The sequence below is a fragment of the Juglans microcarpa x Juglans regia genome, chromosome 1D, assembly GCF_004785595.1.
Source record: "Juglans microcarpa x Juglans regia isolate MS1-56 chromosome 1D, Jm3101_v1.0, whole genome shotgun sequence".
NCBI classification, from domain to species: Eukaryota; Viridiplantae; Streptophyta; class Magnoliopsida; order Fagales; family Juglandaceae; genus Juglans; species Juglans microcarpa x Juglans regia.
Window position 1 is genome coordinate 16,646,486 of NC_054594.1, and position 21,775 is coordinate 16,668,260.

A 21,775-nucleotide genomic window follows, 5' to 3' on the forward strand; every position below is an offset into this window, starting at 1 on the left:
AAAATATATAATTGAGGATATGGAGACCAGGTCGAATATTAGGATATATAGAGGGAGAAATGATATGTCGTAGATCAGAATACAGTACTGTTGGAAAAGTTAGACATCACGTCATTTGCCCATTACGTCCCACAAGGGATATTTGAAAAGAAAGAAGTGTAGGTAAAATCTCAAAAGGGCATGTTAACTGACATTTGTGTTATTTAAACAAGTTATGACTTGTGAAGAATGAAAACGCTTTCAAAATCAGTCTCAAAAGAGAAGAAGAAATTAACAACAAGAGTCAAACGGGTGGTTGTAAGCCACTTCATTTGTTTCCCACCAATGACTTTAATCTTAATTGCATAAGCTAGCTGGTAACTTCATCATCTCAATCAATCTCTATCCTTTGCATATTCAACTCAACACAAAGATATATGTGGTCTTCCAATATAGAATCCACTGGAAAATTTAAATCTTCATCGTATATCTTGGAATCCCTAATTACATTTGCTGATATGATACATGATTTTGAATGGCATCGCATTTAAGTAATTAGACGACGACAACTACCTAAAATGCATCACATACTATATCTTTTATTATGTGATACATTTGTCTTCTCGAAATAGCAATGCTACTTTTCATCATAAATTATCTTATTATCTTTTATTATACTCGCTGATATGATATATTTTGAATGACTTCATTTGCTAACCACTTAAATGATAATTAGTTAAAATGTCATGTCACATAGAAGTGATTATAAATATCAAGATTTAGGATGAAAATTTCTTTTCATAAAAGAGAGCAATACTATTCTTCATTTTACATTTTATCATTCACAATTGAGTAATGCTACTATGTCACTTCATTTTGCTGCCTCATTTTGATCGCTCAATAAAAAGTAATCTCAATTTATCTTATCATTACAACTTTTCTAAATTTTTACACAAAATATAATAAATAATTCAATTTTTTCAAATATTAAAACAATAATAATATTAAAAAATAATATTATAACAATATTTTATTTAACTCATCTAAAATCATCTCATCTCTCAATCCAAAAGGGGCCTGATTTTAGATTGAATGATCTATGATTACTCATTTTATAGTCCGATAGTTAGAAGAATGACCAGTAAATTTCATAGCCCTTATTTACATGCTTTTGGCTGACGGACTCTATATTTCATAACTGACAATATTTATGAGTACTATCATGCTTAACAGTTAAATGAGTAATTTTATATATAATCGTGAAGTGTATAAACACTGCGTAATTATTTTGAAGAAGGGTAAGGTCCACTATTAAAAAATTAAATTTTTTATGTAGTTTCTCCTATTTTATTCACTTTTTTTAAAGCGATTACGTAACGTTTGTGCAATTTACAGTTGTAAATATCTTTTCTTTTATTTTATGCCTTCTTGCTCACCATTTACAACTTATGGAGTAGCAAAAGCAAGACTCTAGGGTTGTGGGTTAGCTCCTAAGATTTTAAATATGTATTTAAGGGCAGGATAAATGCAGCACCCCTATCTCTGTTAAGGGAAGGAATATTTGCACTACATTATAGAACTCTCGGCTGAAAGAAACTAAAATCAGAATTCTAAATGTTTACTACTACAAGGTTAAGAGAAGAGTCGGTAGTAGAATTGAGTTTCTAGAGTTGGTATATGTTAAGATAAATATAAATAATTAAATCTACCATTTCCTATCAGTTTAAATTTTTAGGACAAGTGATGATTTTGCATGATATCAGATCGGACTTTACACTTCATCCCATTTTATTAAATATTCTACGGATTGAGCCCATCTATTAAGTGAGAGTCTACCCCACACGTGAGAGGGAACTTTAAGATATAAACTAAATAATAAAATATACTTATTCCCATCAGTTTAATCTTATGGTATCATGACAGACATCCTGGATTTGAACTTTGACTATACATTCTACCTCATTTAATCAAATATTCTATGTATTGAGCTTACCCAATAAGAGAGAATCTGACCCACACGTGAGATGGTGTGTTAAGAATGTAATACAAAGGAAAATAATAAACTTACAATTAGTCTACGACCATTTTATAACTCTACTTAAAATAAAGAGTAGTTATGTAAAATTGAAATTGTTTCTTTTAATGAAGTAGCGCAATTACATTGGTTGATTTAAAATGATTTGTAAAAATAATTGTAAAAGAGTTGTAGGTGTACCTTACCCTATTTAATTTATATCTCAACACAACCTCTACCAAGAAGAGGTATAGCCTATAGGGGTGTCAAGTGGAAAATTCCAAAGAGTCTGAACCATCTATAACAACTTGTGTTCAATGCAATAATCTCCACACTTAAATGCAGCCCTATATTATGAACTCCATAGAGAAGCCACGGAGCCCCATCACTTCCTGTGAGAAACTAAAGAAGTTTTACAAAGAACTGACTTTTCGAACAACAACATTAATTTACCATGTACAAATCATTTCAGGTCTTTTTAACTTAATACATCAAAGAAATAGAAAAAAGTACAAACTACATATGGATCTTATTCGTATAAATGTCTACATTAATGGCTCCGGTCGTATAAAAGCTATTTTACAGTTTAAAGACTCCGCACAATATAATAAAATGAAAAACAAAATTTTCTAATGTTCTTTTTAATTGATCATTTTGGGTTATGTACAAGTGTGACTTACATGAGGATTTTTGGTTCATCTATTGGCAGGACTAGCACGTCGCTTTTTCAGGACTGCAGTTGACATATCACGTAGCCTATTTGTTATCTCTGTGAATGATGGCCTGGCTGTAGGATCAGGGGACCAGCACTCTTCCATTAACTTCTTCCATTCAGGATCACAACGTTTTGGAATTGGAGGTCTGAGTGTGTTATTTACAATTCCTCCTTCAGCAAAGTTCACAACAAGACTATGGTAATCAAAATCGTAGCAGAGACTCACTCACTGAAATAGGCTGTCTTCAAGAAATAGGATAAAAGAAAATGACAAGCGATTTACCATAAAAATCAAATTCTTAGATATATAAACTAGTTTTCCACAACTGACAGAGATTTGTATGCCTTCTACTTGGGGACCGGGTGGACACATTGGTTATCTGAAAATGTTAAAAATGCCTCCGTCTGTTTTCATATTGGATGGTCATGATTTCTAGGGCCACATCAAAATTTTCAAATTTTATTTTAGTTCAAGTGAGAAAAAGCAATGTTGGACCAAAATTCTGAAATGCTGCTCAAGATCATCATGCCAAAAGGTCTTGGGATTAAACTAACATTTGGCAATGAACAAGAGACAATCCAGGGATTCAAATAGGAAGAAATGCAGATATTCTAGCAAATAAAGGTAATGTCTCTTCCAAAGTAGGGCCTCTAGCTGGGAGGGGTGGAGGGGGGAGATAATACTGTCCTAGCGTCAACATTATAGTGACTACTGTAACAAATTAAACATATGAACTTATTATTGCAATAGAAGGTAGTCCATAGAAAGAAATTGAACCTTTCATCAAACAAGATGTTAATGGGTAAGAGTCATCCGTGTGACACGAATGTACATGGATTATAATGTTATAATGGATTCAAAAAGAGGTTGGTAGCACCAGAATTTCCTGAGAGAAGCTTTAGTATTACATGCCAAAAAGACGTGTTTCTACCCCCAATTTATAGATGGGATCCCCATAATGGGCCACTAAAAGTCACCATAATCACCATATATCATTGGATTCAAATGGCAATGTTTCTCCTAAGGATGGTCTCCAAGGACAACTTATAATCATAAGTTAAAAAAAAAACACCAGATGTGGAGTTGTGAACCAAATTCGCAACTGTCAAGGAGAAAAAATTGAAGTGACTCTTTCAAATTGAATACCAAAGCATGCCATTTCAAAATCATCTTAAGTTGAAAAGTGCTCTATTAATATATGATAGGGAACTAAACTCTGATGAAGAAAAAGATACATTAATTTCAGCAATGGGTCAGAATTTACCTATGATAGCACCACAATGCATGTTAGCATATGGCTCCTCACTGGTCAGAATCTCCCACATCACAATACCAAATGAGAAAACATCAACCTATTGAAAAGAAAAGAAAAACACATGATATTGCTATTGCATTCTTTGAGGCATAATTGGTTGTTATTCAATTTACTTAAAACTCTGTGGTGTAAGGTAATAGGTTCTATCCCAAGTCTAGAACCTTCTCAGAGACCCGGCTGCTGCTACCACTTAATAGTTCTGGTGCCATCCATGGAAGGGTTCCTCGAACACCCCCAGAGACAAGTGTGTTGCGTTTAATTCTTGACAAGCCAAAATCTCCAACCTGAAAGGCAGTTACAATCCCAAGTGAGTTGAAATCTAACTACTCAAAGATAAAAATTGTTTAAGAAACACTAATCACTGAAGACCTGAAAAAATATAGAAATACTCATATGATTGTATATGGATCCACAATAAAGAGTGATACTGAAGACAACTGTGTCAATCAAAATTTTGTTCTGCTATTAATTACCTTGCAAATGGGTCGTTCAGGATCCCTCAAATTGACTAACAAATTGTCACATTTCAAATCAAAATGAACAATATTTTTCAAATGCAAGTATTCCATGCCAAAAGCAGCATCCATTGCAATTATTAGCCTTTTTTGGCGATCAAGCACCCTGCAGGAAGAATTCTAAGGGTTGCATAAATCTATATATGGGGTTAAAGAGAAAGGAAATATGTACCGACTCACCGATCCTTCCTCAATAGTACATTTCTCAATGATCCATTGGCCATAAATTCAGTTACAGTTGCCAATGTTCCCTCAGGCCCATCAGGAACAACCCCATAGAATGCAACCACATTTGGATGGTGAAGAGTTGACAATATCCGTGCCTCTCTCCAGAAGTCTTTTATCTATACAAACAGGTAGAGAAGAAATTTTGACCCAGTACTAAAAATATATATATATATATGTACATAATGAAACCAAGTAATGCCATTCAAGTCATTGAGAAGTTAATAATTTTAGAACTTCTGTTTCCTAAGGTTTAAAAATTCTGTATATTATGGGAACTGTACAAATATAGCCATGAGCAAAAATTGTGATAAAGCAGAATTTCATATGTTCAAATACTGATGATTTTAGGACCTACCAGTCGCTCTTGCTCTGATGAATTGCCTTGAAAGCAACTCTTTCTTATTCTCTTAATAGCAACATCTGTTCCCCTCCACTTTCCATGATATACAGTTCCAAACGTACCAGATCCTAACTCTTTCAATTCTTCAAGATCAGCATTTGATATAATCTGCAGATCAGCATACGAAGCATTCAGTTAAACACAGACTCTAGATTCCAGGAACAAAATAGACTCAAGATTTTACCATTTGTTTTCCAAAAAACAAAGGACCAAAATAGCAAGAAAAAGAAGAAGCAAGATAGAAATAGGATAAGGGAGTCAATCACAGGGTTGTAATTTCAGATTACAAGTTGGTTTAGGCAAATCTGAATTTGCTTACCGCGACGAACTGAAAGCCTTGCAATAGTTAAGAAAGAAACAAAAAGGAAATGAAATAAGTAGTTCTGTAATATGTAACCATGTTGAATCATTCTGAAGGCAGTAACTTGAAGACGCGTAGTTAAATGAATAACCAAGAAAAATACACATTAAAGGAAGAGGCAAATGACAGAAAATGACAAAGAAGTCAATTAGATAAAACCAAGCTCCTTTCTAGTTAAGAACTGCATGTGGTACTTGGATGCCATAATGCATCATTCTCTTAAAAACATGAAAAGCAAAAATATTTAGATACCATTATTTTTCTTAAGATATAAACTTTAAAGCAGTTGCTTCAATCTTCTTGGAAATGTAACACAAATCACTAGGAACAAGACATCACGCGTTCAGTTCTAAATCTAGAAAGTCTGCATTATTCACTTAACCTTGCATACTTGATTAAAAATCCATGACAAAAATAGGAAATTTGGTTGAAGAAGCATCTGTTGGGAAACTCTCATGCTCATAAATGCAGTTTCATTTCATAACTCGGTTACTTGCCAATACAATTTTTATTCAAATCCTTTGTTTCCTAGGATCATTTCTAATCCAGAGGAAAATGTAAATTTAACAGATATTGAAGCTGTCGGTGAGAATAAAACTCCTTCAAAAAAATAGAAAATTTTAAAGTACGATAGTTTATTGCCACAGTGCACATCATTTACATGAAAGAATCACTGGAAATTTTTGTTTGATTTTCTAGGAATGAAAACAAAGAAATCTGATAGGAAAGGGGACTGCTGTTGAATCACGCATAAAATCAGAAGATAGACATTGTGAACCTGCAAACCATAGATGCCTGCTTCCATTTCAGCTATTGTAGCATCAGTGATGGAGTCATCAATATCTCTGCGATTACCTTTCACACCCTATATAGGATATGAGCTCAAATTAACAACTAAAATCACTATCATAAAACATGAACTCTAGTTCCATACGGAAACTGTTTACCTCGCATTCAGAATTTAAGGTGGTATTCTCTGCTTCTGTTTGCCTAGGAGATAGCACATCATCATTGGCTTCATTCTCTGTACATGAGAAAACTTTTGAGGACAAGGGAGTGCCAGGACGTGTAGAATCAGTTATATCTTCAATAATGATAACTGATTCTAGCTTCTTGTTGTCAGGACGACAATATGATGGCTGTGATTGGACACCGATAACATCTCCAAACTTGGCTTCATCATAAGAAGGTCTGCCATGTCCAACGATGTCAACCATGTGGTCTGAATAATCTAGGGGATCCGAATTATAGAGAGGAGCCTCTCTACAGAAAACAGTGCTTGTGGTTGACTTCTGAAATAAGGCATAGATGAGATTATTATTCTGTACAAGCTTAATTCTGGGAAAGGGAAATATACTTACACATCTTTGGTCCATGGATTCTTGGTCATCCAATCCCCATGATGCAAAATGTAATATTCCAGGGTACCCATCAGATGCTGCTTGAATACTTGATGTCTCAGTTGTCGCACACTGCTTATCCTTGTTAGAAGTTTGGCTTTTAATTGAAAACTCAGGAACAGTTTCATCTGCTTGGAAATCAAGGGAGTGCTCCCTCCTGCTCTCTGCAGAACATTTAGAAGAAATGACTGGTGAAACATGAATCCTTCCTCTGAGGTTTTGTAGCTCTTTCAAGGATAGACATACACTAGGGAGATAGTTCAGGTCTGGGAACTTCTTAAACTCTGTGGCATTATCACATGATGTAACTTCAACATTTCCCTCAGAGTCTTTCTGGTCTTGATCCAGTTCAGAAATCTTCTTGCAATCTTCAGGTGTCTCAGAAGTAGGCTGATTCTCATATTCAGCTATTTGGGGCTTCTCATCAATTCTCTCTTCACATTGTAATGGGGAATTTGGGATTTCTAGTGAAAATGATTTTTCTCTCACAGCACTCAAAGGGGACAGTGAGAGGTAGCAATTGGACCTCTCACCATGTTCCTGCAACTGAGAGTCCGAGAATACTTGCATGATTTTGCTATGAGAAACATCTGTATCATTGAACCCTGGCCACAAGCCCATTGGAGCATCGGGGAAGGGGGAAACTTGTCTGAATGGAATTCACTTTCCCCAAGCGTTCGTTTCTCATAATTCATTTCACTTTGATCATATGATAGAGAATATTCCAAATCTTTTCTGGGGCTTCGGTCGTGAAAGTGTCTGTTGTGGGATTTGTTGTCATGGCCAGTTTGTACCAAATATTCATTAGGCTGTTGGTAATTCATCAATGTAGGCCGATGAGAAAGATTATTGTAATAAGCCAAGGCATCAGGATAATACAAATTTTCAATATAATATGGATTGTCACAAGGTAGCTTTTCCTTAACAAATAGATTGATGATTTGATTGCCATCTGCACATGGTCGATCCACATAAATCTGCAAATTAGAATTATTAGGATCTCGACGCTGACCCGGAGATATAGGAGGGGACTGGTTGAATGACTTGCTTGGTATCTGAAGTGCAGTTAGATACTGAGAAGCAGGCTTGGGAAACATTCCTGCCAAATTTGAGGAACTTGGACTACAATCCCTAATCTCTAAATTATATGGTGATGTAGGAGAGTCTCGATGCAAAGTTGGACTATAATCTGAGGTATTTCCAAATTGGCTGTTCTGGCTTGTCAAACTCTGACCACTAGAGCTCTTCTTGGAACTTGGGTCCACCGTGCCATTAATAGCTACAATATACTGATAATCAGCATCACGTGTCTGGGTAGCCTTTCCTTCCTTAGAACTTGGGCTCTCGGGTTCATTTGAAGATACAAGAAATATCCGCAGTCTGTGAGAACCCTCAATTCTTTCCAGCTCTTGATATTCCTCTATCATATGCTGAAGATCCTCATCTGAACAAACAGATATAAGTGCATCAAGATCCTCACCAGGAAGCTGGTATTTGATAGTATGCAGTTGGTTACAAATTGCAGAAGTCTTCTTCATAAGATCCACCCAAGTGACATTCTTTCTGATGGATATAATTCGTGTCTCTCCACCCACATATCTAAGCTTGCCATCGCTTGGCCTTGGTAAGATTCTACCCCCAAAGCTGCAGAGAATTTTCATCTTGCCAGAGAAAGAAGCTTCTGAGATTTCTGGTCCATGAGGATAGTATGAATGATTGGACCCCACTACACGTAGGGGCGGAGCAATTATTGCTGGAGTTACTTGATCAGGCTTATCAGAAAAGTTACTAGGCACTTGCCCAATAGCACCATATTCCCAGTGATATCTGTTTATATTATTGGTATAAGTCTTGTTCTCTGCTTCAGCCCCATATTCAGTTCCTGTGACAAACTCAAAGAATTCTGAACTACATTCAGAATCAATTCTTTGCAGCCCAACAGTGGCACTGAGATCCTCATAAGCCAGCTGATGGTTCTTATTGAGATTAAAACCTACTCTCTTTGGCTGGTGCTGTTCCACTTCAGATATCAGTGGCAATCTTCTCAGAGCAGTGCGATCCCGCAAAAACTTAGTGGAAAATTCCTCACCTGTCTGTACACAGATATTATTTTCCTTTCTCTCCGTGGTGGTCCTGTCACTTGGCAGAACATACCCTGCTTCTTTGTAGGACTGTTGACCTGAGGTACTAGGGGCTTCCCTAGTCATTGTCTCAATACAAGTTCAACTTTATTTATAGCTTCATATGAACATTCTGTGTCCTTTTATGCCTTATTCCTTCATGCCTCTACAATTTCCTTAGAGTTTCAAAACTTAATGCTCAGACAATCATCCTGTCGATAGGTGTACAAACTCGATCAATTGGCTTACCTGCTCCTATAACTTCCAAGGCCTAATTTTACATCTGGCACCAACAACGGCAAAAATTTCAGCTCCTTTTTCAGCATTTAATGAATATTATTACGGGTTCAACAAATTGAAAGAATATCAAACAAATATTCTACCACATGTTCCCCATATTTACTCCATTCCAGCTACAGTATCAGCAACATTCACGACCACCCTACCCTCACAATCAAACCGTAACACAGGACTTATTTCCACAATTGAACTTGAAAGTTCAAATGTGAAAGAATATCCAGAAAACTAATGATCGAAGTGTAGAAAATAATGGAATAACCAAAGAACCCAATGATGCAATATCATAAATTAAGCAATGACAAAAGAAAAAATGACCAAGAAGGAACTGAAAAAAAAAAAATTACAAATAAACGAAAATGAAGAAGGAAAAGAGGGTAAACATCTTGTGTTGGTATAAATAAAACGTACCCAGGTGGATAAAACTGAACTCCTCGTTAAAGAAAGAGAACAGTGAGAAAGGTACGTACCTGCTTGTTTGCGAAAATCTTTACTATGTGCATGGAATTAAGCTCCAAAGGTGGTGGAATTGGAAATGAATTCAAACTTTCGGAATCAAAAGAGGAAAATAGAGTTTGGATTTTGAGTTTTGTTTGTGGGGGTGTGGCTTTGAGATTGAGAGAGAGGGAGGGGATGCCGTTGCCTAAGGGTCGGAGTTCAAAGCGGGGCGTAACAACGATATTTTGCTTAAAATAACGCGCCAGGAATTCAAAGGTAAGAATATTGCGGGGCTTAACTTCTAACTGAATAATTAAAAGAAAATTCTCTCTTTTTTTAAATCCAATGCAGCATTTTTCCCTCCGTATGTAAGTTGATTCAGGCCCGCTATCCGCCTTATGCGGGCGGCAGCCAGCCACTCTGCCCCCCGCAACCACCTTGGTGGGGACTCTTTGTGGAACAGCCCCTCGGCGCCGTCCTGCCCGGCTGTTGGGCAAACAGATTGGCCTACAGGCCGTTCGTCCATCCGAATGCCTCACGAACAGCCCGTAGGCCCCTATGGGGTGTAGGCCCATAATCCGTTGAGCTTTGAATCTGTTTCTAAAGTCCATTCGAGTTTTGACTATTTGTGGACCAAGAACCTGATTTTCAGCCCATATCTATCAAAATAGATACAATTTTTGAAATCTAAAGTATATATAAGTAAAGTTTATATTTAAATTTAAAATTAATTTAGATCCACAAATTTAATAAAATTATAGCATTTACTGAACATTTAATATTGTTTGAATTCTAAGTTTCAAAGTTCAATTAAAGATTCTAAAAAAATCCAAAATTCCTACCATACTGATCAGATTAAGGTTTGCTCTTTTTTTTTTTTTTAATTAATAACCACTGTGCTACGTAATAATTTTGATCCTTTTCCTTCCATCATACATTCCATGCATCCATTGATTAATGCACTTTTGAGTTGATGTAGTACATGTGGATATCCTTGCAAGAACACCTGGACAAAATCTATAAAATAATAAACTATTCTATAACTAAATATTATTGAATACTAATATATATAAATTTAAGACGTGCAAGCTTTATGCAGTTATTTTAAAAAAGAAATGAGCTACACCATATAAAAGTCACTTTTTAATGATAATACCCACTTTATGAAAATTGACATTTTATAATGGAACCATTTTTTAAAGGGAGTACGCCAAATTTACATGTATTAAAATTGCACAAAACTCCATTAAAAAAAGAAAGAAAGAATTGCACAATTCATTTTCTAACACTAATTGCCTCATTCGTTATTTCGAGATCCTCCTTTATTCTCCGCATTCACATTGAAATTCATCTCTTTTTTCCTTGGCATCCGAGAAACCTAAAATCAACAGTAAAGCTAACTATACTCTTGTTGGGTAATGGAGCCTGGTTTGTGAGCTGAGGAAATGCCAAGTTGAAAGTTTGCTCAAGATGTACTTGATGATTAGCTCGAGTGAAACTTAGACAGAGAGTTCACTTGAGACTCACTCGACAGATTGCTCGAGCGAATGTCGGATAGAGAGTTCGCTCGATGTGCGTTCAACACTCTCCTCAAGTGAATAACCCAAAATCTTTTTTTTAGAGTCTTCGCCTCTAGCCTATATATATGTAATGTATAGGTTCTAAAATTAATCTTGAGGCAATGGAGAACAATGTTAAAGAGAGAGAAAAGGTTAGAGAGAGAACCCTTGTGTGTTAGAGAGGGATAGTGCGGAAGAGATATTGTATTACTCCATAGTATTCCTATTTTTCTTTGAATAAAATCCTCTGTAGCTTCGTGGACGTAAGTACGTTGTCGAACCATGTTAAATCCTGTATCATCTAATTGATTATTTATTTCTCTCATTGCCTATTACTTGTTTGTAGCATCGTTGGTAATAGCATGATGGTGTTTTTCACAAGACCTGGTATCAGAGCCCCAAGGTTGGGGTCTAGGGAAGAACGATGACAGGAGACGAAGTGAAGGCTGAGATCGAGAAGTTTAATGGCACGGATTTTGGGAAAGAAGTTTAACGGCACGGATTTTGAGAAGTTTGATGGTACAAATTATCTCAACGGGAAGAGGCTCAATCTTTCTTTGTTAGAAAAGAAGCCGGATAGCATGGATGATAATGATTAGAGCCCTGTCAAGATTAGTGGCGTACAACGTTATTAAGGAGAGAACCACAGAATGGCAATAGGAGGTGGGATCAATTGTCCATATTAGATAAGGGTCAGCTACAGGTTCTCTGATGTGTGCTAGGGTTGGTACGAGACCAGGTATTCCTAGTAGTGGGAGTTGCGAGTTACCTTGCAGATTTTTTGACTAAGAAAACTACACGTGAGGAGCTGAAGTCGTACACGGCTTTAGTTGGTCTCCTAGCTTGAAGACAAGAGGTATGAGCTGTAGAGGTGAAGGGCTTGTGCTGGAGACAGTGGTTGACGATTGTGGTTGAACTAGTCTCCAAGTGGGAGATTGTTGGGTTGTGGAGCCTGGTTTGTAATCTGAGGAAATGTCAAGCCGAAAGTTCACTTGAATTGCACTTGATGTTGGCTCCAGCGAAGCTAAGGCAGAGAGTTCGCTTGACAAACCGCTCGAGCAAATGTGGGATAGAGAGTTTGCTTGAGGCATATGCAACACTCTGCTTGAGTGAATAAGTTAGAATCTATTTTTTAGAGTTTCCGCTGCTAGCCTATACATATAATATATGTTCTAAAATTAATCTTGAGGCACTGGAGAATGGCGTGAAACAGAGAGAAAAGGTTAGAAACATAGCCCTTGTGTGCTAGAGAGAGATAGTGAGAGAAAGATATTGTATTGCTCCACAGTGTTCCTAAATAAAACTCTCTGCAGTTCTCTGGACATAGGCACGTTGCCGAGCCACGTTATATTCTGTGTCATATGACTGATTATTTATTTTTCTTATTGTCTATTGCTTGTCTTTAGCATTGTTGGTAATAGCCTGGGGTGTTTTTCACAAGAACACCAATGAGATTTCGGGCTCGTTTGGGGGTGAGATGAGATAAAAATTTTGTGAATAATAGTAAGATAGTTTATAAATAGTAGTGAAATAGTTTGAGTTGAGTATTTTTTGAGTTTTGGGAAATGAGAGAGAAAAAGTTGAATAGAAAATATTCTAAAGTTTAAATATTGTTAGAATATAGTTTTATAATATTATTTTTGTTTGGAAATTTGAAAAAATTGAATTATTATTATTTTTTTAAAATTTGAGAAAATTGTAATGATTAGTTTGAAAATATTTATATTTGAATTATGTTTGGGAAGGACATGTGATGTGATGAGATGATATGAGATAAAAATTTTGGGATAAGATTTATTTCCAAACAAGCCCCTTAAACGGCATCCATCATATTAGTGCACTGGATTCATAATCTTGGCATTGGGAATTTGATTTTGATTGCAACATTGTGTGATATCTGTGTAAGGGAAATTTTCCCCTCAGGAAAGGTCCACAAGACCTCGGCCCAGAAACTCAGTCCAATAAGGATCTTACTCAAGCAAGGAGCTAACTGTCAACCAGGGAGATGCGCCGTCTGGTCGACAAGACAACTCGACCTGACACATCGGCGGCCTCCCTCGAGTACAGAATATGCATAGGATACACGGAAAATGTGGAGGACCCTCGATTCATTGCATCAAAGCATCAACGACTCACATAAACCAGATTGAGGCTCAGGGAGCCACCCCACATTAATGACGCCGTAAATCAAGTCACACTCCACAATTATGAAGCCGATACGGAGCCACGCCACATTTAAAGACTCTGACAAAATGAACAATACAGGGAACTCGGACTCCATGGAAGTCGGCATGAACTGCCCTTCAAAGTTGTAGTATAAATAGCTGATCTCAGGTACGAGAAAACTCTCTCTGATCCCTAGACTTTTTTACTTATTTATTACACCCCAAGAATACTTACTGACTTTGGTATTAGAGGCTCACCGACCCCTAGGCCGCTCTCTCAAAGCCGCATTACATTCTTTTTTCTGCAGGGTCCGTTGCGAATACCTGAGTTGTTGGAGTCTGGCTCAAGGGTATGCAAAACACGACATTAACAATCTAGAACTGATCGAAGTTCAAAGCAACATTGTGGTTTTTCATTTTGAACAATGAGAGGCGAATAAGTTTAAGGAGTATTTGTTATTGGTTAGAACTTTAGTATTTATGCAGACAATGCTCAAATAAATTACCTGGAAGTGTATTGGAAATTAGTCTTCTAGCTAGCGCTTATCAAACTTTGGGGCTTTTGATTTTGAACAATGAAAATGAAAAACTAAGGAGTATTTTTTATTGTGTGAATTTTAATTCTGCAATTTATGCTTGAAGAAATTACTCTTTAATGAAGACAGGGACATGCACTTCTAATCTGATTTTCCAGTTCTCTTTCTGTTTCAGAACATAAGAGACACAAATGAAAGGATCGCATTAAGTCTTAATAAAAATAGAATAAATATATATAGCAGCTACTGTTGGGAGCAATTATTTTGTATACATGATGTGGCATCATCTAGATTACACATATCTCAAATCTAAAAAAAAAAAAGTAGAGAACTAGAAGCAGCTATATAGTGAGTGTAAAGTGTGCACTGCTACAGTGACTTCTCTCTAGCATTACTCATAAAAATATCTCACAACAACGTAGAACATCGTTACTTTGAAAATAAGCAAAATAGCACTTAAATTCTACCTATCTAATTTCACAAACTCCGATATAAATCATATATAAAATTTTTATTTACATTTTCCTATTTACTTTTCTAAACTCAAAAAATTTTCCTATTTACTTTTCTAAACTCAAAAAAAAAAAAAAAAAAAAAAAAAGGTTTCAAATTTTTAGAATAGTAGATTTTCCACCCACTCAACAAAAGCCACGTTTCAAAAACCATAATTATGTTTGTTTATGTATGTATTATATGTATATATTAGATGCTATTTTTTATTTATAATTCTAAAAAATAGATATTATAGATGTAATTGATCCATTTTATATCCATTCAATGTATAACGAGCAATTTTATCAAGATTAAAAAATTGGCCACATTAAAAATTTTGATTTGAACAAAGTAAAAAATAATCATCATATTTATTGTTCATGTGTTTTTTATGAAGAAAAAAATTGATTGAAGGTTGTTTGGATGTTGAGATGGTTTCATCTCATCCCATCTCAAAATCTAAATAACACTCAAACATACACTTTTTAAATTTAAATATTCAACTATTTTATTTAATCATTAACTAATTATTAAAATTTTCCCAAACTTCCAAACAAAATACCATAAAATAAATTTAATTTTTTCAAATTTCAAAATAAAATAATATTAAAAAGTTATATTATAACAACATTTTAACTTTATAATATTTTTATTCATTTTTTTTCGCTCATTTCCTAAAACTCTATAAAATATCATAACTCAAACCATTTCACTACTATTCACAGATTTCTAGGGGTGTACAGAATTCGATCAGGACCGAAAAAACTGACCAGACCGAATATTGTACCGATCGGTCTTGATCCCAAAAATTGTGGATTGAAGAAATTTGGTTCGGTCCTGGGGTCTATAAATTTTGGACAGGATCGGACCGAATCAAACCCCTAAATATATTTTTAAAAATATTTTTAATAATGTAATCTATTAATTTTTATATAGTAATTATATAAGTTATTGATGTAACTTTCATCTAATTTATTATCATTTTTTTTTTATAGAAGAGCCAAGATTCACCTGTCCAAGAGTGACCCCGTCCCAATTTTATTTATATACCCTCACTTGTGGCAGATGAAAATCGTGGTTATAGACCGACACCTGACGTTACAATAACTAAACCAGGTATCAAACAGTACTGGAAACCTCTAACCAAGAGAAAACCACCAACCAAGACTAACAAAAGTACGAACTAAAAACCATACCTGAAAAACAAACACAAGAAACGTTAACACAACAAATATAATACGTATAATCTTACCAAAACCACATGACTACCAAACGCCACTTGAGAATGACGCTAACAGCTACGCAAAGATGGTAAACCTAGTTTATCCAATCGAATTAATCCTCGAAGACTCCTTAGTGCATCCCTGAGATTATGCCATTCAGCGTTAAGACCATTCGCACCACTCCGAGCCAACCAGTCAGCAACTTTATTTCCTTGCCTATACACATGCCGAACTACGCATACCATAGAATCCATAAGGGCAAGAGTATCCTCTCAAAAATCCTCCAAGTACCACACACCACATCTCCGCCTATTCCACCACGAGATCACTACTTGAGAATCTAATTCAACTTCCACAAAATTTATCCCCAGATCCTTACAAACTTTGAGACCCTGCATAAGAGCTAACAACTCCGCTCTATTATTTGAACCGAATCCAGTAAAAGAGTTAAAGGCATGAATCAAAATTCCTTGATCATTTCTAATAATACCACCCACCCCCGAAGAGCCTAGGTTCCCAAGACTACTACTATCTGTATTCAACTTAAACCACCCTTGCTCTGGCCTTTTCCAAGCAACTAACTTTAAATTTTGCCTATTGGGAACCAAAGCCGAAATTTGCAATACCTGTAGAATTTGTGAATCGCGCATCGAACATTTAGTAACATTTTTCATTTCTTGACTTACTGAACCCATCCAACTCTTAATAACATGTCAAACCGAACTGATAGACTGAAAACTACCCTCCATACGAGCCTTGCATCTCCTACTCCAAAGTTGCCAAGTAATAATAGAAGGAAGAAGATGAGTCCCACTTGAGAATCTGATGCCGCACGTCTAAACCAAGTTGATACCGTTTCCCTCCAAGTAAGACCGATTGGAATACCAAAGGTAGTGCCACAATGACGCCATATCTTCGCTGCAAACTCTCCTCCAAAAAGTACGTGATTTTGGTCTTCATACTTACCTTCGTCACAACAATCACAACGAGAAACTATTGGGATCTCAATGCGACGAAGACGATCATCAACGCTTAAAGCCATATTCCATGCTTTCCACATCAAAACCGAAATTTTAAGAGGCAGCAGCTTATGCCACATCCATGGATGCCACTCCATACTTGAACCGTGAATTCTAATGCAATCCCAAGCGGATTTAGTGGAGAAACTTCCACTGTCTTGCTTCGTCCATATCAACACATCAGACCCCCCCTTATATCCAGCCAAAGCCTCAATAATATCATCCACATTTTCCTGTCCCACTAATGTATTCAACAACTCCACATCCCAAATATTAGACAACTTACGATCCTTAACTTTAAGCATTGGGTTACCCACAAGCTGGAAATCCTCAATTATCGGACCCCTATCTCTCCATTTATCATACCAAAATAAAATGTTCCCATCTCTAACTCGCCACTTTGAATTATTAATGACCTCAGGAATACTTTTCGCTATCATTTTCCAAAATCTCGTTCATTTTTTCATGTCAATGAGAGCCCAAGGAGAAGAACCCACGTATTTTCCTTTAAAGAAACTAGCCCACAGAGATTTACCTTGAATTAAGTTCCATGCAAACCGCATGTGCAAGGCTTTTTGCATATCATCCAAATTGCGCAAACCCAGTTCTCCTTCTTCTATTGGCTTACAAATACTGTCCCATGCCACCCACTATTTTTTCCCTTTACCATTCACCTCTCCCAAAAAAAATGTACTCATCATTCAGTTTAAAGCTTTGATAATAGATTAGGGAACTTGCAAAACAGCAAACAGATGTAAAGACATGCTAGAAAGCACATGCCTAAGAAGTATTAAACGGCCACCCGAAGAGAGGAGCTTCATTTTCCAACCGCTGATTTTGTTCCAGACTTTATTAACCATCTCCTCCAAGTGCACATGCATGAGGTGCCCCAAGACAATCGGAACCCCTAGATATTTAAAGGGAAAAGAGCCTTCCGAGAACCCTGTCAGCCTTTTTAGAGCTCTCTTTCGGACCATAGAAATATTTTGAGAATAAAATATGGCAATCTTTTCTTTATTAATCATCTGACCTGACCATGCTTCATATTTTTCAAACACCAATAAAAGTTCATTCACAGACTTTTTACCACCATTCAGGAAAATTACAATGTCATCAGCGTACATAAGATGTGAAATCTAAGGAGTGCCTCGAGCTTGTGAGAAATGTCCAATCTTGTTCATCATCACGTTATGTTTCAAAAGTCTAGAGAGCACCTCCTGGAGAATAATAAAAAGATAAGGCAAAAGGGAACCCCTGGCGTAACCCACGACCCCCTTGAAAAAAACATTTCGTCGTTCCGTTTAACATCACATAGTACCATACATTCGAAATGCATGCATGAATTAATTCACAAAAAGGAAGAGAGAAACCAAAACACCGGAGTACCTCCAACAAAAATTTCCAATCCACCCGGTCATATGCTTTGGCCATGTCAACTTTAATCATAATGTTACCGCCATGTGCTGTCTTATTCAGGGAATGAACCATTTCCTGAGTAAGACTAATATTCTCAAATATGCTCCTCCCAGGTATAAAAGCTCCTTGCTCAAGAGATACCAATTTGGGAAGCAGGTCTGTCAGAGGATTCACAATAATTTTCGAACAAATTTTATAGAAGACCGAACAAAGGCTTATCGGCCTAAATTTATCAAATCCCAAAGGCATATCTACCTTCGAAATAAGTACAATGAAAGAAGCCGAATAAAACCTCGGAAGGTTTTTAGAGAGAAAAAATTCCGAGACAGCTGCCAAGACCTCCCTCTTAATCACCTCCCAGCAGCTCATAAAAAAACCCGCACCAAAACCATTTGGCCCCGGAGAACTATTTATAGGAATAGAAGAGAGGGCCTCTTTAACTTCATTCTCCGAAGGGATGCAACAAAGACGAGCAATATCCTTTTCCTCAATAATCGGAGAGATCAAATGCGTTAAATCAGGAACTTCTCTAGCTAGTCTGATTTGAATTTTGTAGGAACCCAGAAAAATAATTAACGGCCCCAAGATGAATTTCTTCCGGTGAATTAAACTCAATCCCGTCCGTAGTTCTCAACTTCAGAATCCTTTTACGCCTTTTATTAGTTAACCAAACATGGAAGAAGTTTGAATTTCGATCGCCTTCCATCTTCCATTTAATTTTTTCCATTTGAGCCAAACGGATGTCTTCCCTACGACTCCAAGAAGACAACTCCTTATAGGACCCCACAAGCTCCCTTTCAACCTCTTCGTCCCATACTCCTTGCAGATTACCTTCAAGACCCTCAACCTTCTCTTCAAGAATAGCTATCTGAGTGTTAGTCTGCCCAAACGCCCTCTTGTTCCACTCACGTAAAGCCACTCTCATCTTCTTAAGCTTACTAGCTAATTTCTCATGTCCCGTACCTACTATTGGTTCAGACCACACATACTGTACAAAACTCATAAAATCTGGATGCTCAATCCACATTTGCTGAAATCGAAATGGAGAAGGGCCATAAGAATAAGGGTCCTTAAGGAACTCTATGAACATGGGACTATGATCCGACGTTGTCCTTGGCAAATAATAACAGATCGCATTAGGAAAAGCGGATATTAAAGTAGGATCAAGGAGCACTCTATCCAGTTTAGCCCAAGCTCTAGCTAAGCCCTGCTGCCCATTACACCAAGAGAAGTTTCTTTCTTGTGATTTCATTTCAATCAACCTACCTTGGTGAATCCATCTATTAAAATCCTCTATGGCAGCTCTAGACCTTGGCTTACCACCTCTTATTTCCAAGTCCAAACGATTTATATTAAAATCTCCAGCAAACAAACAATTATCCATACCCATGTTACTCGAACTCATCTCCTCCCATAAGATCTGCCTTTCAATTCTACTACATTTCGCATAGATAAAATTACCCAGAAACTGAGAATCTCCATCCGCTATACGTAATGACAGGTATTGTGTTCCCATTCGTACTACCTGAACATCCAACTTATTCATCCAAAAGGCCCAGATTTTTCCTCCAACTTCCTCGTTCGTTATTACCTTATCAAACTGAAGAGCCCTCATGTACCTTTGAACTTTGTCAATACTCTGAAACGGTTCCATCAATACTGCCAGTTTCGGTTTATATTTTTTTAGCAGCGTCTTTAAGCGTCCCTTAGAGGTTTCGATCCCCCTGATATTCCAAACTAGTATGGACCTTGTCACAGAGAGCATTTTGTAGCACGAGTGAGCACCCTCTTGGAACTCCTGACTTTCTCAAAGTGCCTCTTATGGTATTTTCTTTTCCCGGCTTCACCCTCTGTTTCCGTGTGATATTCCTTCTCCTGCGGAAAAACTTCCGCATGTGTTTCTGGTTCCAGATCCAACATCGACCCCTCTTCCAAAAAGAACTCCTCCTCCTGTGCTTTATCATCCTCCATCTGCTCTAAATGCTTTTCGTTTCTTTGGACAACTTCAACTTCCTGACTGTTTATGTTCAACTCTGCCTCCTTCTGCATGGGAGAAATATCCAATCGTACTTCATTTTTCTCTAGCGTAGTTTTCTGTCTCGCCTTAGCAGGACACTCAATAACAGGCACCTCACCATGTTCTTTTTCCATTTCCAACTGTTACCAGATTTAATTCAGTATCTTTATTTTCTTCAATTTCTTTTTCCGCAGTAACTGGAAGAATGGTTGGTTCATTCGATTCTTCAACAACAGGTTCTTGTTGTCGAACCCAAACTTTGTTTTCGGTATTCTTTTCTCCAGCTCTACAAATCTTTACATTATGCCCCTAAATCTTGCACTTAGAACAAAACGCCGACAGTGTCTCATACACTATTTCTTGCTTTCGGCTAGACCCCATACCAGGAGTCCCAATCCAAAAATGAGATAGAGGCTCCTTGGCAGCATCCATCTCCACACAGATATGGGCACCATCGGTGTGAGTTACACAATGAGTGGGGTTATCTTGCCTAATAAATCTACCTATCGGAGCTGTAAGAATTTTTAAAAAAGACTTATAGTAATAGTTAGGAGGCAAACCTGGTAAGACGATCCATACCGGCACGATAGATGGCTCTTCTTCTTCCTTAAAGTCTGGTGTCCAGTGGAATGGACGGTATGGGGATCCCATCGATATCGCATACTTCACGTGATAGCACCTTCATGCAGTCTTCTTCCGAAGTCATTCGTATAAACACATTTAGAGGCTACCTCACAGTGGACACAACCAGAATGCCATCAAGATTCCACCAATTTTGAATAAAGGCCCGAATAGCATCCAGGGGAGGACGATTCCTAAGGAATTTCAGAACTATCGAGAACCTAAATGGTTTTGCCAAGCGTTGTATTTCATCCTTAGAGAACTGAAAAAATACTTCTCCATCCTTTGTTTTCGGTACACGATACGCCACAGACAACTCGGGAAGAGGTTGGGGCACCACCGAGATGAGGTCCACGAACAAATGTCGATTTAAGTTGTCAGTGGCTGCCATGCAACCTTACATAAACCTGGAACCCATCGTAGCAAGAAGGCTCAAGAAAGCTTTCTGTTCTTGGAGCGTCAGGTTTTCTTTACATTCGGCTATACTTTTTCTTGGTCCCTAGCATTGTCTAATTTATTATCATTGAACATATAAAATATAAAATAATATATACTATCAATTAATAATAAATCATAAATCATGTGATAATTTATGTCATTATATGTAAATAGTTAATACATCATACATTCAAATATACTCTACTATTTACACTTAAATTAAAGTAATTAGGAAATTTTTTTAAATACCTAAATTGCAAGCAAGTATGAATAATCTATGTACAATGAAATTATTTGATATTCATTAACCATATATAAAATGTATGATATTATTAATAACTATGCATGCTAAAGAGTAAAGTCTAAGTTAGTAAATAATAGCTATCAACATCATAAATATAATTATAGTTAAATATTTTTTTAATGAGTTAGTTACATAATCCACATCAATAATTCACTTAATCTTAATTTTAGTAATTTAAATAATTTTTTTACAAAAAAATATG

General features: G+C 36.6%; 2 protein-coding genes across 2 annotated transcripts; both read right to left on the minus strand.

The window, feature by feature from the left end:
- Positions 1 to 2,421: 2,421 nt before the first annotated feature.
- Positions 2,422 to 10,289, minus strand: LOC121240468. Its single transcript, XM_041137934.1, is given in 11 exon segments — positions 2,422 to 2,879; positions 3,974 to 4,061; positions 4,186 to 4,308; positions 4,498 to 4,645; positions 4,720 to 4,883; positions 5,123 to 5,275; positions 6,307 to 6,393; positions 6,476 to 6,820; positions 6,890 to 7,543; positions 7,546 to 9,331; positions 9,816 to 10,289. Coding segments are annotated over 10 exon segments (3,543 nt in total). The 5' UTR covers positions 9,136 to 9,331; positions 9,816 to 10,289; the 3' UTR covers positions 2,422 to 2,688.
- Positions 10,290 to 18,722: 8,433 nt separating this feature from the next.
- Positions 18,723 to 19,847, minus strand: LOC121235034. Its single transcript, XM_041131276.1, has one exon. The coding sequence runs from the start codon at positions 19,845 to 19,847 to the stop codon at positions 18,723 to 18,725; it is 1,125 nt and encodes a 374-aa protein (XP_040987210.1).
- Between the last annotated feature and the right edge of the window lie 1,928 nt (positions 19,848 to 21,775).